The 19396-nt window shown below is 39.7% G+C and overlaps 1 protein-coding gene across 1 annotated transcript in view; it reads left to right on the forward strand.

Moving 5' to 3' along the window:
- LOC123521041 overlaps window positions 1-19396 on the forward strand; it is a 63141-nt gene that overhangs the window by 31168 nt on the left and 12577 nt on the right. Inside the window, exons 3-4 of the mRNA XM_045284706.1 lie at window positions 4695-4796; window positions 16952-17094. Of these exons, the coding sequence (XP_045140641.1) occupies window positions 4695-4796; window positions 16952-17094 (245 nt within the window). The remainder of the gene's footprint in view (window positions 1-4694; window positions 4797-16951; window positions 17095-19396) is intronic.

Below are 19396 nucleotides of genomic sequence, written 5' to 3' on the forward strand. Positions count from 1 at the left end.
GAAACAGAACAAGGGAATAATGCATGGTTTAAAATCAGAAAAAGTTTTATGACCCAGGGGTGTAGCCTTGTGCCACACCATTCCATCTGTATGCTGATAAAATAATCAGTGAAGCTGGACTGGGATTTGAGAAAAGCTCATTAACAGCCATCAATGTGCAGATGAGAAGCTTGATGGGTGAAAGTAAAGATGACTTGAAACATTTAATATTGAAGATCAAAGATAGTAACCTTCAATATGTTCTACAACTCAATGTAAAGAAAACAAAAATCCTCCCAACTGCACTAAGATATAACCTTATGATAAAATTAGAAAAGACTGATGTCATCAAGGATTTCACTTTACATGGATCAATAATCTAGGTTCAGGGAAGCAGTGCTAATAAATCAAAGTCTATTATATTGGGCAAATCTGCTACACTAGAACTCTTAAAATGGGAAAGAGTAAAGATATTACTTTGAAACCAAAGCTATGTTATTGCAAATCACCTCGTGCATATGAAAGTTGGACAATGAATAAAGAACGCCAGAGAAGAATCAATGAGTCTGAATTGTGGTGTTGGCAAATAACACTGAAAATACAAGACTGCCGTAAGAAGAAACAGACCTGTCACGGAGCAAGTGCAGTCAGTGTATTCGCAGAAGCTATGATAATGAGGCTTCATCTCACGTGGTTTGGACATTTTATAGAGACCAGTCCCTGGAAAGGGACATCCCGAGAAAAAGACGATGGCCCTCAATGGGTGGTTGAGCCAGTGGCTGCACCAGGGGCTCCACCTTCGCAATCATTGGGACGATGGCACAGGAGCAGGCCGTAATGTGTTCTGTTGTACAGAGGGTCATGGGGAGGTGGAACAGACTCAATAGCCCTTAACACATACCACATATGCATATAATTCGTATGATTTGATTCTTGTATGTTTCAGTTGTCAAGATAAACCTATGTATTTGCCATTTACTTTGTAAAAAGGTATTTGTTGTTGGTTTTGCAAAAGTATATCATGTTCTCTCAAGGTGGTTTCCATCATCATGGATATATTTTCCAACTACTGATCCTTCATTGTTTCCAACTTTCACATTCTAAATCCACCTGTAATTATATCCATGTATTTTGATTGCATGTTTGATCAATTTTGGATTGCAGAAGTTTATAGAATTCCCCATTATTATTTCAATTATTCAAAATCAGGAGAAATCCTGATGATCTATGTTTAATAAGCACAGGCTTGAAAACTCTCTGGAACAGTTCCAGTCTACATGTAAGGGTTCACCATGAGCTGGAAACCACTGAGAGCAACTAATCACAATAACTTCTGTTTACAAAATCCTAGTAATAGTAAGAGCTATAATTCTAAAAATAGATAGAAGTGCATAAGGGGGCTTCAAAAAGTTTGTAGAAAAATCTATTATCTCTCAATTCTATTTTTACATGAACTTTTTGAATCCCCCTTGTAGTTCCACACTTCTTTAAAAGTAAAGACAAAGAAGCACTGAAATGTCAATACTTTCAACTGGTTTGGGCCTTAAGAGTTATTGTTTCTATATCATATTATTGACAGTGAACATGTATTTGTTTGTTTTATTATCAGAAAGACCCATGTTATTAGACCAAGAACTTAATGAAAAAAGTGATGTTTTTTCATTTTCATCTGATAAACACTGTATTTGATAGAACATATTGGGAAAGAAACAAAATATCAATATCAGAAGATAATTATCATTAAACAGAACAATTGTATGATAAATTTCCAAATATAATCTTTCAAATGCCATATCTACTAAAGCTTGTTACTCAGTAATAAGCATGGATATGTGTAGCAGAATGTGAAGGCACATATCCCACATTGAAGTAGAGTTTGAGAGTGTCATGAAGGACATTACTTCCTAATTGCTTTTAGTTTCACTAATACATTTTCTTTTCGTTTTTATTCTTTAACTTTTTAGTGAATTGGATGAAGGTTCCTAGAGAAAATCAGTTTTCCATTCAACATTTAATGCACATTTTACTTCAAGTCATTGATTGCAATTCCCAACATTATAACGTTGCTTATCTTACTTCTTCCCTATGATTACCATTTTCACTCCTATTTTCCTAACACTTTCTGCTTTATGAGAACCAATGACTTTTTGCCAAAAGTGTATATGATACCTAAATACCCATGGTAGTAGGGTTCACTAAAAATGAGAGACTAATTTATGAGTAAAATGTTAAACAGGTAGTTTTTAGAACTCAGTATAACAGTTGACACTGCCTTATATTTCCTCCTTTGAATTCTTAGTGTGATACTCAGTAAATAATAATTATATCACATCACCTTGTAGGGTTAGATATCTCAGTCGTATTAAACAGTTAAAATAGGCAAATTATACAGAGATCAAAATCTAATAGCCATTACAAGGTGCAGGAAAGAAGGGAAAAAGAATTATTACTTAGGAAGCATCTGTGTCAGGTGACAGTGGCACAGAGGATCGATGTAACAACACTAAGTTGTTCATGTGAAAAATCTAAACTGGAAAATGTTGATATATATATATATACATAATTTGATATAAATATATATATATGTAATGCAGCAACAAAGAAATTATCTTTAGAAGTTTAATGTTTTTGTGTTTTCAATTAGAATGGAACCTGCTTAGGGATAAAGCTAGTAAGCTAGTCTATAAACCAGGGCAGGATTTTAAGACATCCCTTGGATAGGGCTAGCAGTTTAAGACATCCCTTGGATGGGGCTAGGATGTTAAGATATCCCTTGGATGGGGTTAGCTATCAATTTCTATACAAAAGGTAGGCAGTTCAACCCCCCATAGCAGTACTACAGAAGAAAGCTTGGCAATCTGCTTCTGTAAAAATTAGAACCAAGAAAAGTCTACACTGTGGCATATGGTATTCCTATGTGTTAGAATTGACTTCCCAGCCCCAAATTAATATAGTTTTTACCTTCTGCCTTTCCATATATCTGATCATTGTCCTCCATAGTCTATCTAAAGCATGGATATGCTTGGTGAGATATCTGAACTTATAATTCAAAGTACAAGGAACAAGCTAGGAATAAATTCAGATATTTACATTTAAAATAGAAGTGGACAGATGCTTTCTCATTTAGTGTACCATGTGTTAACTCTGGAAAGCCCAATCTATGTACATACTCCATAGCACATAGATCAGACAGTAAAGGTTCATGTAGTAAATAATCTAGGTTTTATATAAAATGTGGTCTCTGATGTAAACACTCAATGAATTTTGAGGTTGGGAGGTATTTTACTTAAACAGAGGAGTAGGCAGGTGACAGATGGCTTTGAAATACTCCAGCTGCTATTGAAACACTTGAAGGAGAGGCTCTGGAAATGCCCTGTAAAATTCTGGAATGCTGTTACGTCAAATTAGGCATAAAAGCCTAATGTGCTCATTTAGAAGGTTTCCCTTGACTCAAAGTGCCCGAGTTGAGCATCAATGACAGGGAAATGCCTGCTCCGATGTAGGACAGAACTTCCCCTTCTCAGAGACCTGGGCATGGAAGCCCAGGTGGGTGACTGCCTTGTGCCACACCCATGAGATCAGTGAAGAATTATGTCACCAAGACCAAGAGGACAGAAGATGCCTCCCTGGTCCAACTGCATGAAGTGATTTACACCATTGTTACTTAATATGTGGTCCATGAACTTGCATCATAACCTGAAAAAGGTCCCATGCCAGACTCCACACCGTCTACGACCTCCCGTCCTGCTTAATGTATTTGAACAGTATTAACAGGCAATCCTCGTTAGATGCCATCAAGTGGATTCCAATGCAAAGCAACCTCATGTGACAGAGTGGAACTGCCAATCCGATTTCTTTGGCTGCCATTTGTATGGGGGCTCATGAAACCTTTCTCCCATAATGTCAACAGAGGGTTCAAACCCCTACCTTTCAGTTAGCAGTTGAGCACTTTGCCATTGTGCCATTTAGGTGAGCCTTGCCCATTAGCATTTGAGCTGCCCACACCTCATAGAACTGAGACTATCTCAAGAAGGGAAATTTGAATAGAGGGTGCTACCAAACACCGGGCATTAACTAAATATAGACATTCAATTCAGAGCACATTGACTCTGTTCTGTAGGGCCATTATCAGTTGGAATTGACAACAGTGGGTTTGAGAGTTAATGAATAACCAGTGTGTACAAACACGTTTGTGGTGCAATTGGTGTAAATGCTAGGGTGCTAAACTGAAAGTCAGCAGTTAGACTTAGCAGTTTCTCTGCAGAAGGAAGACATGGCAGAGTGTGCGTCCAGCCTTGGGAACCCGTTGGGCCAATTCTACTCTGTTCTACAGGCCAGCTATGAGTGGAAATCAACACAATGACAGTGGGTTTGGCTTGCTTTGGTTAACTAGGAAGAGACTGTATTAGAAAAAGACAAAATAAATTACATGTCATCTGTACCTCTGATGGAGATTACTGATAGAGACTCTGTGCTATGTTTCTCATTCCACAGAGTTCTTGCACACATCAGTGGCTTGATAATGTTTATTACATTTTTGGTTTGTGCCTACATACCTCGGTTCCTGAAGGTTGGGCTCTTGGCAAGAAAGTCATAGAATGTTGTGTAACACAAAATAACATCACGTTGATCTGGTGCTCACATCACGCTGTCCACTGGAAAGTCTCTTGCAAAGAATGAGCTCAGTTCTCTATTAATCATCTCCAGTCCTAAAGAGAAGCCCACAATTCCCACTTCATCCTGGAAATTTACACTGGACTTCTTCACCTGACCAAGATCAAGGTTCAATCCTCGTTCCACTATTATGTTCACATAAGGTGAGTCACCTAAGCTGTTTCAGTTTCAGTTATCCCATCTCTGGCCTGGGCATCATATAAATCCACTATCTGAATTATATAATTATGAAATCAGAAATATCTGTAAATAGAGTTTTCAGTATTTATTTAGTAGTAAATTTCATCTGATGTGAACTCATTTGGCCTGAAAGCCTGACCTGAACCAATGATAGGACTATTCATAGTTTTGTATTTATTTCATTTAAAATGACTGCTTATACATTTGACTCCAATACTTAATATTTTTCAATGACAGGGTGCTATATGCATTATATAACCTTCCAAAAAATAATATAAATTTTGAAACAGATCTTATCAGAAAGCTTTGGGATAAAGAATTGAAGATCATAAACCTGTAGACTCTAAGAACAAACATGAGTGTCTAGGTCAATTTGTAGAATATTTTGGATGTCCAAAATACACTTACTTCCTTCTCTCCTTTCTTCACCTTTGAAATAAAGTCATGCTTTTAAGAGTCACTAAGGCCAAGATGCATTAAAATTCATGTTTTCCATGACCTAAGCACTTACTATCTTTCAGTAAGGCACTCATTTTAATAATGCATCTTCTTGGTAAAGAAATGAAGCAGAGTATGATAAGCCATCTTAACCAGTAGTAAACACAAACCAAGCCAAACCAACATACGAGATATATATGTATGTTAATAGGATTTTCTATATTTTGAAGTAAAGTCCTGATTTTTCTTCTGTCCATCTTGATAACATTAAAATTTTTAAGGTAATTTGTGCATACTTCAGTTTTCTAATCTATAAAATCAGGATTAAAATTGTATCTCCATCTTAATTGTGATAAAGGTTTAAGTGGCATGACAATATACAGAGCACTTACTGTGCTATCTGCTGTCGGGTGGCAGTAAGTTGCCTCCATCTCATGGCAACACCACGCGTAACAGGATCAGATCATTGTGAGCCCAAGGATTTGTACTGTCTGGTTTCTAGCAGTAAGTGGCCAAGCCCCTCTTCCGAGTCTGTTTTAGTCTGGAACTGTTGCTAAAACCTGTTCTCTATCATAACAGTTAAGCCTCAGCTGACAGTTGGTTAGGGAACTTAAAGAGCATTGGCTCAGAATTGAACTTGGTTCTCTCACATCCTAAGACCTTAATAGAAGAAACTGTTGTTATTATTACATATTAAAGTTATACTCCACAGGATACTATAATTACCTAAATATCACACTTCATAAACATCAATAGAAAAATTATCATGCCTCCATATTTCATTATGCATTCATTGGGTGATACTATGTTTATGAAACAAATTTATACACTAATTGGGTTTTAACACTAACAGTTTGGAAGAGCTGCCTAACACATTTTGACATGAGAACAGCCATCAGGCATATTCTAACACTAAATTATAATTTAGTAAATATTTAATCTATCAAAAGCCACAAAAATTTGCATTAGACTTCCAACTACATAACTTTAACCCAAGTGTAAGATATTATATAATAAACAGATAATCTAATTGATGTTATAAAAAATTTTCTACATCAGCTCCAAAGTTATGGTGTGTACCATTTATTCACTCTATCTAAACCTGGGAAAAATTAGGAAACCAATGATGCACATTTGATTTTACACATTAGCACATTTTAATTAAAACTCTTGGAGTCTATAATAATATATGTGGGTCTAATTAACTAACTCATCAAGCTTATAAGTGGACCAAAGAGTAAAATATTTGATCTTAAGCAAAGAAAGATCATTAGAGTAGAAAATTTGCACAAACTTGTTTGATTCTCTGAGATAAACAGGCCTCCGTATGCAATGCTGGCTCCAGACTTACTGAAACTAAATATTTTTATGTCGAGAATTCTGAAGATGGTTATTACAACACAGTAGTGGCTTATAAAATAGATAATTCACTTTGAATAGACTACATTTCAAAAGCTTAATAGTAGAAGAGCCATAAATCAGAGGTTACACTGGGCCGATTGAAGAGAGCACGGAAAAGCCATCCAGAAGCTATGAGTCACTGGCAGTTCAGTGGTAACATTTCCACCTTCCATATGGGGAACCCAGGCCCACTCCCCAGACAGTGCACTTCATTTCCAGATAGCACTCAGCTGTCAGTGGAGGTTCACACATGTTTAGGATGCTGAACAGACGTCAGTAGAGCCAAATGGACTAGAAAGAAAGGCCTGGCAATCAGTGAATGAAAAGGACCTCAAAAAACCCAACCCCACAGCCCATCACTCTGTTATGGTTCATGTGTTGCCAGGAGTCAGGGCTAATGTGACAGCAGGTGAGAGTGCTAACCTCAAAGACACAGGCAATGTTGAGAAGCTGGGAATTTTTTAAAACGCCAGATAAAAGATCAGAGTGTGAAAAGGTGAGTGGATTAGTGGTAATGCCCAAATCAGTCCTAAACTGCTATTTTTCCAAATATTTAATGTCAGTCTACAGCTCTCAGAACATAGTATTAGCAATTAAAATCCAGAAGTCTGGGCACAAAGCATACAGGAATCATGCAGTAGGAAGTATGATCCAAAGTTCCTAGAAGCAATGCCCCCAAAGAAAAAAAGATCAGAGGTCAAGACTAAATCCAAAGCCATTTTTGCTCCTCAGTAGTAAGGAAATAATGGAGTCCACATAGCCATGGTCCTGAGGGGGTGTATTATAGAACAAAGACTAGGTTACTATCCCCAGCTATGGGTGCTGGACTGCTGAGAGGTGATAAGTTAGGTAAGTCATGATAATTTGTAAACTTGGTGGTTTAAAACTCACAGGATTTTACCAGTGAAACAATGCTGTCAAGTCAGCATTCAACTCCTAGTGACCCAATATGACAGAGTAGAACTGTTCCCAAGAGGCTTTCTAGAATATAAGCTTTACAGAAGCCTATCAATCACGAAGTCTCTGTCCCTTCTAAGTGAGTTTGAACTGCTAACCTCTCACTTAGCAACCTGGCACTGAAGCACTGTGACACCGGGGCTCCTTAGACAAGAGGTGGGGAATGTCCATCCTAGAAGCCATACAAAACAATGAGGAAAAAACTAAACTCACTGCAGAGTCCCGGTGACTCCATGGAACAGGGTTGCGATGTCTTTGTGAGTTCCTGAGACTACTTCTCAGGAGTAGAAAGCCTCATCTTGCTACCAAGACACTGCTGGTGGTTTTGAACTGGTGACCTTGCAGATCGCAGCCCAACTCATAACCACTAAGGCCTGTGAAATCATCAATACCAGTTAACACCACACACCCTACAAAAGAGTACCATTTCCATTGACCACATTCACTTAAAAGACCATACTCACTGCTATCAAGCCAATTTCAACTCACGGAGATGCTATAAGACAGATTAGAACTGCCTCTGTGAGTTTCTGAGGCTATACCTCTTTATGGGGGTAGAAAGTCCCATACCCACCTTCCTGCCACCCTAACCTCCACCCACCACCCCTGCCGCCAAAAGAGTACCTGGTGGTGTGAAACTCTGAATTTGTCGTTAGCAACAAAACATGTAACCATTATGCCCCTAGCCCATCATATCCGGGGTGAAATAAATATCTGACCAAATATAGCAGCCTAATTTTTAAGTTGATAATTTTGTATGGCTTAAGAATGATGCCATAAATATCCAACGGTGCTTGGTAGAAAAAATATTCCCCATCTCAGCCTTATACAGACATATTCTACAATAAATCCAATGTAAAAATATGAAACAAAAAAAATCCAATGTAAAAATATGAAACAATGGTGTATATGAGAGTTTTTTATAGATGGGGAGGTGCATTCCATTACAGGCAACACCTCTTATCCTTCCTGCTGAACTGGACAGACAGTGGAATTAAGGAAAACGCCTCCTTCTCTCTAGTCTGGCCAAAGAACCAATATCATGAGATTTTCAGGCTGATCCGACATCTGCCCACCCTTCTCGATTCAAACGTTCTTACTAACCTCAGAGTGGGCGTGTCATTGGAAAAGCTGGAACATGAGGTTCACACCAAGATAAAGTGAGCATGTGTCAAAGGCTGCATTTGACTTACTGGTGAAAGAACATGTAAGACTGTAACGCTGACTGGAAGAGAACTTGAGGAACTGCATGGAGTCACAAACATGAAAGATTCTCTGTTCTGAATCCTTGAAAACAAACAAACAACTCCCCCCCAACAAACACAGAGGTCTGATAAAGACTGGTGGAACCCAGAGACTCTGGCGCTTAGGCACCCTTCAAGTCTTAACATGAACCCACCACCATCACTCATTTGTCAGCAAAGGAAGAGACGGGTCACAGGGGGAGTAATAAAACTCATGAGAGGTGCACCTCCTAAAATAACCAACCATTTGATAGCATGGGGCAGCACTTACCCAAACACCAAGTTCAAAAGAGGAATGGGCACAGGAAACATAAGAACACGGGACAGGCTGGGGTACACTGAGGTAATTGCAACGAATGGGTTCACACAAGATATGTTTGAATTGTTGAATGTTAATACTGAAGATCCACTCAATAATTCTTCACCTAATTCACATTTTAAAAGTTTGTAAACAATGAACTGGCTTCCCCCTACTGTCCTCTTCCCATGTTCCTTAGCCTTACTCTCATGTTTGGATACAATTGTTGGCATGTCCCTCTCTCGATATTAGTTCCATATTGATTTGGAATTCTCTGATCTATAAACCTGGGCATTCCCACCTACTTTCTGTCTGCAGGATGATGACGTGTGCCATCCTACCTGTCACCCAGGCTCCTGTTCTGTTCCAGACCTGGTGATGAGCTTAGCTTCTCCCATTTTGGCATGGGCAGTTCTTTCACAATTATTTCCACTACACAATCATAAAGGAAACCTAGGAAGATTCAGTTCATTTCAGCTGGAAAACAAACAGGGTTGTGGGACAGAATCTAAAAGTTTAGACAATTTTAATATGAAACCTTTTCTTTGACGTACTAGCAACATGAAAAACCTTATTCTCCCTCATGTCCCAGGAGGCTTTGAAGATTAAGTTCACCCGATCTTTCACTAAAGGGGATAGCGATCTGTACCTTGCTAAAGATATGACTCCTGGTTTAATAGGACAGTATGAAAGAATGTGTTTGGCAAAGGCACTGTGCTGAAGTCAAATTGCTTAAATATGGCTCTTCTATCCATGTCTTTGTAATTTCCACCAAATGACTGATGTAACCATGACAATAAGGTGTGTGAACACTAATAGAGGGGATGGGTCAGTGTTGCCATTTCCGTGGGTAAAAGAAAACCATCTCAGAAGCAGAGAGAGAGAATCCCATAACCATCAGTAGAGAGTGTGTGAAATTCTTGAGTAAAGTAGTTGGAGGTAACAGGGCCCGCAGCGCTGAGACCATGTAGCGAAGTAGATAATGCAGGCCAAGAGAGTGAGGCAGAAGCCAAGGGACCAGTTGGCTGAGATATCAGGGACCAGAGACACATGCCTGCCAGGATGGCAAAGAAGAATGGCTGCAGAAAAAGGAGCTGTATCATTACCATTTTAGAACCTGTTAGCTTTCCTAAGAAACCCTAATAATCATATTGTCTCTGAGATGTGTGTGGCCACTGCAATGGATTATCAGGCCTAGCAGAGTATAGTTCGGTGGGAGAAAGGGTTGCTGTCAGAATGGGGGAAAGAATGATGAAGTACAGAGGCATGTCTGACCTCAAACTAGTGGGCTAGTGTGGGGGTGGAGTCTCTTTCTCCTCCTGAAGCTGGAGGGGGCAGATGTTGCCCTATGCACACCAGTTCCTCAGGCACTTAAGTCATCAGAATGGATTCTGGTGGCACAGACCGAAGAGGGAGCCAGCAGGTCTCCTGATGTTCCAGAGGTTCACCTTCTGTTGAAAATTCCAGGAGAAATTCAAGAGAACCTGATAAATAGACCAGAATGTGGAAGGGGTACTTGGGCAGATAAAATATGTTATCATTGAGCTACTAATGAAACTCTATGAATCTATTTCAAAAGCTTCTCCAAATGTTCAGTGGGACCAATATGAAAGGTGTCCAGTCTTGGGAAATATAAAGTTTCAGCAGAACCCAAAAGGGATATGAATCAGAAAAACTGCAAAAGGAAAAAGGATTTTGTTGAGTTACTCCAGGACAGCCAGGGTTACAGGAGAAGAGGGATGGGCTCTTAGAGAAGTGTGGGCTCAGACTTCCTTCAGGGATGTATTTCAGAGGGTTGGAATGCCCACGGTTGAGAACTTCTCAGCTGGGACACTGTTAACTGATCCTGAAAACAAGGAGGTTCTCCTGGTCAAGGTCAAAATAAACTGTTGTTTCTGTGTGTCAGCTGGTCTTTCTGACTCCTTGCAAGCTCGTGTAGCAGAGGAGAACTATCATGCAGCGTTTCCCACAATCTCTTATCACCAGCTCTTTTCTGTAGCACACCTGCTGGTGGGTTTGAACCACTGGGCTTTAGTTTAGTAGCCAATGGTTTAATCATTTCACCACCAGGGCTCCTTTTAAATAAACTAGAATGCATTTGTATTTACTTTGGTCTGCTCAACGAGGCAAAAACAAACTGTTCTGTGGGCTCCAGCACTCTACTTTTCAGCTACATTCTATAATTAATTGCAACAGCCACCAAAAAACCGCACAGGGAATGCTCACAATTATAAGGCTTATTATGGACGATAGTAGGTTAAAACTCAGGTAAGAACTATTCAGGATACAGCTTTTCGATCAGAACCTTTTACGAGGTTCACTGGGGGCTACGGATAAAGATCCAAAGGGAATGCCACAGTAAGCCTAAGCCCAGAGGCTCCAGCTCTGTGGCTCAGTAAATCCGCTACACCAATTTAGTGCCACAAACACCCGATTTCACTAGGCAGCCTCTTGCCCCAAAGCGCTCCACTTTACTTGCTCTGCAGCTGGGAAGTCCACTGCTCTGTCTCCTGTCTGGCTCGGTGGCTGCTGCTGCAGCTCCTCTGCAAATCCACCATTGCCAAAACTGTCTCCTGGAGTCAAGGGGCTGACCGCATGGGGATCTCTTGAGTCCCGAGATGCTCCATTCCTGGATCTTGCTGGTAGTACAATCGCCCCACACCTGTTTCTGAGATGGCTCATTTTATAGCCAGCAGGAGGGCAATCCCTCACAGCTGAATCCTAGAAGATAATTAGTGTCTCCCCCATCTTTTTATCCAGATGAGGAAAGCAAAGGTTGTTTTCTTTGAGAAACACCTCCTCTAACTAGAAGAGCCACATTCAATAATGTGCTGCATTGACCAAAGAAAACCAACACAGGACTATTTTAACATATTTAATCTTGGGATTGTAGAAGTTCAGAAAGTTCGTTCTTTCTCCTTTTCTGTTTCCCGAGACAGACTTTTCCCCGCTTCTGCCCCTCAGCTGTGGTGAATGATTAGATGTACCATGGGGCTCTATACAGTGGCACAGTTTCATTTCCTGGGAGGAAAAGAGCTTTAAATCCCCCAGACAACTCATTTGTAACAGGCTTGCCAAGTGCTACAGAGACTCCAGGAAAATTCCAACCTGCTTGAACAAGCCGTGAATAAAAGAAAGGCTTTCAAATGTAAATGGAAAAAAAATTAAACCGTTTGTCAGTTCACTTTGGTTCCGAACTGAAAATTCTAACCTGGATAAAAAATGCCATAATGTATAAAAATCTTATCAATGACCTTTCTGGATATTATTAGCACTTGCTGAATGATCTTGACTCTCACACCTGGTCAAGGGAGTCCTTTCTATTACAACCGCAATAATGTATTGATAATAAAATTGGTCGCAGTTAAATTAATCAAATGCTTAGTCTGTTGCCAGCAATTATAGTAAGGGATAAATCTGCATGCGCTCGTTTGATTCTCACAGGAGACACTCAATGTAGATACCATCTTTATGAAGATATTTTGACAGAGAAAAAAAGTGCGGGCAGGCGAGGTTCTGTAACTTGGCAATTGTATATGAAATTCAAACCCAAGCCTTTCAGTCCACAGTCTTGGCCACCAATCACTGCTAATCTTCCCCAAATCAGGATGCTGCGGCCTAAATTATGTAGCTAATGGGCCCTGTGAACTTTCCACATAGATAAAATAACCAAAGAAGAACATCCTAAGGACTACTCTTGAAAGTACCTAATTTTCATTTTAGTGTGATTTGATTTCCTTCCTTGATATCTTCCTTAATTCTCTTAGAGTACCCTCATTGAAATACAGACTTGGCCAAAGCTGGTCGAATGCAAGCTGGCCAGCAAGATCAATCAGAAGCCCATTAGGAAACCAATGAGGGGGAAGTGGTGGAAAGCGGCCGAAGCCAGAGAGCACAGGGCTCCTTCTCAAGTGTCTGCAGTTGGTTTCAGTGTCAGTCCCTTCCGGAAATGCTGTAACTCTACATCAATTTCCCGTTACCCACCTGTGAATTCCCTACGCTGCAGACTTATCGTGACTTCTTGCAAGCTTTATTGCCCAAAATGGCTCCAATGGGTGCCTCTTCTAAGTCTGGCCAGCCACTCCCTACTGTGATCAGCTCATGCCTCTCATGTGATGGAATGCTAACTAACCCGGCCTGCTCTTCTTCTAAGCCCTAGTCAGTTCCTTTAAAAGCCATGGGGTTTTTTGATCCCCTGATTTGTGTGTGTGTCACAACTGCCTCTCCATCCCCTTGTGCTCATAGAACGCAGGTGTGAATCTAGTTTGATTGGTGTCAAAATGTATGTACTGATGAAAAGGTGAGATTCCTTCACCTAGCTTGTAGAGCATGTGTCCTGCATAAGAATGGCATTAAACCTACTGAAAATTTAGCATGGCAGAAAAACATCAAAGGAGACTAAGCATCAAAATTTTCTTTATAGAAGTGTGGTTATTTTTCTTTCTTAGTTGAGCAAAGAAGGTACCCAGGTGGTGCTTGGCTGGTATATGGAAGGTTGATGGTTCAAACCCTTCCAATGACTCCATGGGGCAAAGACCTAGAAATCTGCTCCTATAAAGATTCCAGCCTAGAAAATTCTGTGAACCAGTTCTACTCTGTCACATGGGGTTGCCAGGAGTCACAACCAGACTCAACAGCCCTTAACCACAACAGCAACGCATATGAAGAAAGAGACAAACCTTTGAGATGGGGCCACTGGGGTTTAAGATCAAGATCCACTGCACACTGGCTGAGTGACTTGGACAAGTTGCTATTTATTTCTGTGTGGTCGTTTACTGTCTTGTCTGACTGGTTATTATAATGATTCGGGGAGGTAAGATACAAAGAGCACAAGGAGCTTTGCTGTTGCTCAAAAAATGAGATTTATCATTATTGCCATTATCATAGTGAACAGTAGTAGAAGTAATAGTAGTACACATAGTAATCTTATAGGAAAAAAAGTAAGTTGCAAATATTGGATGTATTTTGAGTAATAGTTGCCCTCCGAAGTACAAATAGTATGCTTAAGAATTGTACATATTTGTACATTTTTAAAGCATGCTTTGCCTCTGAGCTATGAATAGTAAATAGCATGGTAACCTAAAATAAGGCCTGGTGTTACTAATTAATACACTTCCATTTATCCCGTGAAGACACTTTTTTCAGGAAAATTAATTTCTTTTTTCTTAATCTACTTCAGCTTTCAAAATGTGAATGGACTTCTTAGCGACCCAAAAAAACATAAGATATAGGATAAGGCCACTTGCTTTTAAATTAAAACAAAATCTGTGTTTTTATCTTTGTTCCTAATACAGTAACTAATGGAACCCTAATGCTTTGATCTTCCACTTGAAAAATAGCAAATCATCTTTAATATGCAAATTAAGGCAAGAGCTTGTGGGGTCATCCACAGCAGGGTACACATCCCCTGCCTTAAAACAGTAATTGGAAAATCTATGGGGGCTCTGAGTTTCATTACTTTGAAAGTAATTCTACCACTAACAAAAATCCACTAGCTGATCCTGAGTCACATTTCAAAATGAAATTTAGATATTAAATAGTATTGATTTCAGTTCAAAAGCTGCATGGACCACCGTGATATCAATCCACATAACTTGAAATAAGGATTGGTGAAAATCATTAATTCACTTATCTTGTGAAAAATCACTGCACTCTGCCTGGATGTATCAAATACTGGAGGAGGCTACTTTTAGTTCCCCTACTTTTAGTTGCCCTTTCCCGTGCATAACTGACATCACCCATCAGATGCAGCCCAGGTCAGACAGTCGCTGAGGTAGAAGGAAAAAGAATTTGGAAAAGAACATCATTATAATTGATGCTAAAGACTTTTCAAAATGGGGGTGGGGAAGGAATAATAGTCCTTTCCAAGTGTTTGCACCTTTTTCAGGTAATATCAACAGATAATCCTCCCATCCTTCATTCAATAAGCATCTATCCAGCTTACACACTATATACTACATGTTCCGGGGACTGAGAACACTGATAAAGCAATTCAAAAGAAAGCTCCTATACAGCATAGGATCTGGTGAGCAGTACAGAAACAGCAACATTGAAAGGTACAAGGCAATTTTACCAAGGCTGACCAATCCTCACGCCCCCTCCGATTTTCTATAGTAGAACTACTCGAGGTAGCTATTGAAAATTCAGAACCCAGTTAAAAGATGGACTGAACAAGAAAAGAATCTTTGGGTGCACAGTGCTGGATTCTGCTTTATATAATAATGTTCTGAGTGATTCCACTCCAACATGCCATGAACCAACTACCAGCAGGGCATCACAAGCTTAATGCCATGCCACCCTGAATACAGTTTCTCATGTGGTGGTGACCCACGCCCAACCATAGCATTATTTTCGTGGCTACTTCATAACTGTCATTTTGCTACTGTTATGAATCAGGTGACCCCTGTGAAAGGGTCACTTTACCCACAAAGGGGTTACGACCCACAGGTTGAGAACCACTGTATTAAAGGGTGGCAGTAGCCAAGTGGCCAGTACTTAGGTAGACAAAGATATGGGCAGGGATTGAACAAAGAGATATACCTTCTCGAATAGGGCACTTGAAAGAGCACACTTTGTGTGCAACTCCTAGGACATCATCTTACTCCTTTCTCTGTCCACTTCAAGGTTAGCCCCATGGAAGCAAGCAAGCCTTCCCCTGTTCATTTTGATAGCTGGTCAAAGGATCCGATTTTCTGACCTAACTTGGGATTCCTCAAAAATATATTTTGGGGAGTTACCTGGCAGAGTATTAATTCAAAAACTTGGCTGCTAACCCCCCAAAAGGAAAACGGTTTGAATCTACCAGCCACTCCATGAATAAAAGATGAGGCTCTTTGCTTCCATAAGGAGCCCTGGCAGCTTAGTGAGCTGTGATCCGCATGGTCGGCAGTTTGAAACCACCAGCAGCTCGGAGGGCGAAAGACTGGGCTTTCAACTCCTGTGACTTGGTCCAGTCTCAGAACACACAGGGAGTCGCTATGAGTCAGTTTGACTCCTGTGACAGTGAGTTCGATTTGCTTCTATAAAGATTTAAGCTTCAGAAACCCTGTGAGGCAGTTCTAGTCTGTTCTCCAGAGCCGCTGTGCATTGCAATCAAGTTGGTGGCAACATGCTTTTTGACTGACCTCCTGAGGGTCCTTTCTGTCAGCAGTTCAGCCTCTACAGCCCGTAGGGATCATTCTTGAGAGTGGGAGTCTTACCTGAGTCATTGAATGCTGGATTTATTTATTTGTATTTTAATTCAAATAAATCAAGAACTACCCTGCTATTTCTTAAATCATAATCACCCATTCTTCAACTTACTCTATTTCACTTAAAATTGTAATTGCTGGTCAAAATAGTGCATTTATCTAATTGGAAAATAATAGTCAGTTCAAGAAAATTAGATGCGCAGTAATACCTCTTATAGATCATAAGTATTTGGAAATTGGATTGTTAATTAACAAGAATATTGTTTAAATGGAACACATTAACTGTTTAAAATTGAGACTATGAGGTAAGAGATAAGCTATTCATACCCTCAGTTGTTCTCAACAATATGAGAGTAAAATATGATGCTATCATTTTCCAGTGAATCAATGGAATATAAAATACCTCTTCTGGCTAAAAATAACATGCTAATGAAGCAGTGGCAAGATTTTGAAATTCAGCCACTTCCCCATAAAACAAATTAGGCTCTATTTTTTGACTCAAAAAGAAGTTAACAAAACCCATTCCACTCCATTAGTTCCATTTTGTTTTGAATACTTATTTTTATCTTAAAAATAATTTGCTTTAACAGCTGTTTGAAACTAAATGCAGGAGGAGGAAGAAGATGGCAGCTTTCTCAACTGCCAGAGGTGTCCAGTCATCCATCAGCTGAGTGCACATCACTGCCAACCAGAAACAAGATCACAGGGAGACATAACGGCAAACACCAGCCAAGTAAGGGACTTTACAGAGTTTTCTCTACAGAACCTTCTCTATTTTGCTTTCTGGATGACAGTGAACTGGGAGGCATTTCCTTGGTGCCACTGAAAAAGAGCCAACTCCAAAATGTTCATGGGAAAGAAAAATTAAGTCCTGATACGTGCGACTCTATGGGAGACTTTTGAAAACATGCTGAACAAGTCTGACACAAAAAGACAATTGTTCACTTCATTTACATAAAACATCTAGAAGAGGGACATATATAGAGACCAACATGTTTTTGTACTTAACAATGGAAAGCAGGAAAGAAAGGGAAAGAAAAAGTCAATTGTGGGGCTGATGGTAAAATCGGGGAATATGTTGAACAAAATGATGAAAATAATATCACACATATGAAGATAGGTGAAATGTCAACTGATTTGTTGCCTATTTATTTACCACAATAAAAAAAAAACACAATAAGGGATATAACCTGATGAATTTTGGTATGTTGGTAGCATATTTCTTGGGGAGTTTTGAAAGGCTAAAGCTCTGACATGACTGAAGTTAAATGTGGATAATAACTCAGTACACAGATTTGATTTTCATAGCTATTCAAGTCATTATGCAGACACACTCCAAGTGTGTCCTCCTGATTTAGAATTCTTAAATCTTAATTTACACAGAGAGTGAGCCTCTGTGCTCTTGCCTCAATACCAAAGTGTTAAGGGACAGTTTGCTTACAGGGTATGAGAAGTCTGTGGGGGCTGTGCTCTCTGCCTCTGCTGTCATTTTATTATAGTTGAACTCATGTTATGAAGTGCTAGGCAGTTCTTCCAGTTGTCTTTCTGGAGGGGATAGAGAGCGAGAGTGAAAATACATCTGCATTCTACTTCTGTCAGTGTTTCCATGGGGGAGCAAGAAGACTGTGTGTTGCAAAGAATTTGAAGTTGTTATGATGCAGAATTGTTCTGTTTGGGTTTGGGTCCTTTTTCTGCGGAGTCTTGAATCCTATTACTGGGCTGGGGACCTTGTCTGTCTTAACATTATAAACTTAGTGCTGCAAAAAGCTTGACATGTAAGTTCATGATAAATATTTGTGGGAAAAATGAAAGAAAGTCCAAAGATGGAATGAGCCAGTTTAAAAGGATCAAGTTTTCTAAACTCTATTAAGCTCACCTTAACAAACATTTATTGATTCCTGCTGTGTGTTGAGCCAGGCATATAAAGATGGATAAGACATCAAACCCATCCTTGAGGCATTTACTACTTTGTTGGGAAGAGAAGCATGTGAATAGATGATTTCCATGGGATCTGATACGGGTGCAGCAGTTTATCTTGTCTACCAGTTGCAGGTGTTTATCAGAGTGTGAGTCTTTCATTCAGAAAACCCAGGGAATGAGATGAGTAGCCCCTTCTCTGTTGGCAGACAAGTCATAAAGACTACAAAGGCTTCCCGATTTCAAACGGAAGTTTCTGATCCTTTGCTCATGGCAGCAAGGGAATCCTAAGAGCAGAAAAATCACATTTTTATGCACCTAACTCATTTAACCTTGCTTGAAGTAAAATGAGAGCCAGGATGGCACAATGGTTAAAGCACTCAGCTGCCAACAGAAATGTCAGTGGTTTGATCCCACTTACCAGCAGAAAGATGTGGCAATCTCTTCAGTAAGGGGTGACGGATAAGGACACTCTATGGGAGCCAGTCTATGCTGTTGTGACAGGGTCCCTATGAGTCAGAATCAACTTGATGGCAACAGCTTTGGGTTTGGGATGCAATAAACACATGCACAATTGTCTGCAAATAAGACACCATTATTGCCTTGACATTGACTTCTAAGGTATCATAAAATAAAAAATTAATGATAAAAAAGATCTGCACTTTATCCATTTCACAGCCACCTTCCATTGTGCTATGTCCTATCTTTAAGGCATCCTATCAAGTAAATCTTTAAAAGTGGGAGTATGTATTTCTCCCAAAATTCTTGGACTTAACAAGTCTTCTAGGACAGAAAAAGATATTTTATAGATGCTGGTTTGTACATCAATAGTGTTTTCCTGCATGAAACTCTATAAGGTGCAGTCATTCAAAATACCGGACCTGCAATTTGAGTTTGACAAGACAAACCTACAACACAGAAAACGAGGTGCCACCAATGAATAGAGAATAAATGCATCACATTGGTGGCACTACCATCAACGGAAGTTCCTCACCTTTTTCTGATGACAACGGAAGTCAGAGAACCAAGCAAGCAGAAGAAAAGTGCACTAGTCAGCAACTTTCTCTCAGGGAACACCCATGTGGAATTTTAAATAGATTTTGGATTGAACTAAAAAT

This window comes from Echinops telfairi, unplaced genomic scaffold (genome assembly GCF_000313985.2).
Source record: "Echinops telfairi isolate 266 unplaced genomic scaffold, ASM31398v2 ScPeMD7_7469;HRSCAF=8507_0, whole genome shotgun sequence".
NCBI lineage: Eukaryota > Metazoa > Chordata > Mammalia > Afrosoricida > Tenrecidae > Echinops > Echinops telfairi.